This window comes from Mizuhopecten yessoensis, unplaced genomic scaffold (assembly GCF_002113885.1).
Source record: "Mizuhopecten yessoensis strain PY_sf001 unplaced genomic scaffold, ASM211388v2 scaffold8469, whole genome shotgun sequence".
Lineage (NCBI taxonomy): Eukaryota > Metazoa > Mollusca > Bivalvia > Pectinida > Pectinidae > Mizuhopecten > Mizuhopecten yessoensis.
The window spans coordinates 659,846-661,994 of NW_018407563.1; the positions used below are offsets into that span (position 1 = coordinate 659,846).

At 38.4% G+C, this 2,149-nt stretch overlaps 1 protein-coding gene across 1 annotated transcript in view; it reads left to right on the forward strand.

Annotated features, from left to right (window-relative positions):
* The window catches only part of LOC110456028, a 13,507-nt gene that overhangs the window by 6,439 nt on the left and 4,919 nt on the right, over positions 1 to 2,149 (forward strand). The window contains exons 2-3 of the mRNA XM_021506547.1: positions 962 to 1,149; positions 1,943 to 1,987. Coding sequence (XP_021362222.1) covers positions 962 to 1,149; positions 1,943 to 1,987 — 233 coding nt within the window. The remainder of the gene's footprint in view (positions 1 to 961; positions 1,150 to 1,942; positions 1,988 to 2,149) is intronic.

A 2,149-nucleotide genomic window follows, 5' to 3' on the forward strand; every position in this document is an offset into this window, starting at 1 on the left:
TGTGTGTGTGTGTGTGTGTGTGTGTGTGTGTATGTGTGTGTGTATCATATTGTATGTTGTCTCTGTATTGTTTTGTATATATGTTATGACTGATAAGTCAACCGACTTAAAGTAATAAAGAACTTGAACTTGAACTTGACTATTAACATATGACAAAAAATATTGTGCAATACAATTGTCATGAAACTATTACTACCCTGATTATCATATTATACACCGTTTGTCTCTACTTATTAGCATTTTTGAATGTACAGTGTATACACATTTCTTACCTAGGGATTTTGTTGGACGGTGTGATTTGACATGACTTACTCGCCAGTTTTCGTTCCGCTATCTTTGTGTGATTTGACATGACTTACTCGCCAGTTTTCGTTCCGCTGTCTGGAGACGGAGTATGAATCTCTTATATTGCCATCATAATTTATAATGTGATGAGTCTGTGGGTTGTGAAACAAATCGGTTATCTTGGTGAAAGGTAAACGGTGCATTGGATAGCTCACTCAGTCTCACCTTTCGCCGAGACAACTGGGGTTCGATTCCCCGATCGGACGTGAAACAGTATTGGGTCACCTGCAAGATGGGTCATCTCCTGCACAGGGACCTGAGATTTGGTTACAGCTATATTTGAACCTTAACTAAGGAATAATCAACATTGGGGGTGGCATTTTTACCGAAAATTGATATAAACCCCCCAAACGTGTAAAATTACTCTAAACACCTTAGTTTAGGTCCAAATATAGCAGTAACAAATTATCGGGTCCCTGTGATATCCTGGTACTCCGGTTTCCTTCCACATTAAGACCCTCTACTCGCTTTCATCCGATCCAACGAAAGTGATTATTATAACAAAGTTAAAAAAAACTTGTTTCGTAATTGTTGTAACTCCAGGTTAAAATAAAAATCGATGCGTCTTTGGACTGTGATCGTTAAATGGTGAGACTTGTTCATTTTATCATTACAGAGCGAAGGAAGAAGAGAAGTACAACTTGATGAAAAAGAAAAACAAATCGATGACCACCCTCCCACAAAGTTCTCGTCAGTCCAAGAAGCTGGAGTCCAAACAAGATGACGTCCCTGCCTACAAAAGTGAGAGCGATCTGAAAATGGCCGCCGTCAACGAGTCTTTACAGGACGACATTGTATACGCTGGTAATACCTCGATGTCTTTAATTTACATGTTGGTACTGTACTCCCTTCCAATCGGAAACCGTCGGAACTTTCCGTAAACGAGGGATTTCCGTAAGTTTTCTCGTTTACGGAAAGTGCCGACGGTTTCCGTTTGTCCTCATTCAGTGAATACATTACTTTTGTCCCTCGATCATTCTTTTAACTTATTCCATTACGTACCATACGGCATTGGCTATTATTGAACGTTAAAACATAATTCATGAACTTGGCAGAGAAAGTCTTTGTATACATGTAGCTTTACCGCTGTTTAATGGACAACTAACATGCCTGTTCTTCCTTGTCATTTTTGTCACGTATTGCGCTAAACCCAAAAACAGTTAATGCTTGAAATGTTGTTCGTATACGTTGCATTCGTCTTTGACTTACTTTAGAAATAGCAAGACGGCGTACTTTACAATTTCGTTTTGCTATATTTATTTTCGTGTTGTAAGGTCACAAAGTGAAATTATGAACGTTCAGCAATAAAATAGGTGGGTTTGTCACGCTTGCCAGCCTGCACCAAATAACAATGTACTCGTGTGCTATGGGCATGTTTTATAGTTGTGATGTCGTACGTATAGATAGGCCTTGAAACATTTCCCGTATTTTGATGAAACTACATACACATATCACAAGTTGAGGTCGAAGGTCAATTGCTTTTGTTCAAATGAAACTTTGTAGACCAATTTACTGAACATTTTCAGCATCAAGTTCCTCCCTCCTACATCTGACGTTGGTATCATTATATTGACATATGTATTCTTCTGTTTACCAGATGAGTGTATATACGAGATGTACGATCTTCCACAACCAAAGCCAGGTAGGTTCCACGTCGATCACTCACAATAGTGTGAATTGATAGAGTAGAGTGTCACTGAAATAAGATGTCATTTCAGTAGAACCTTATTACAATGCTTTACATCTGTAGATAGTTACAATGCTTTACATCTGTAGATAGTTACAATGCTTTACATCTGTAGAT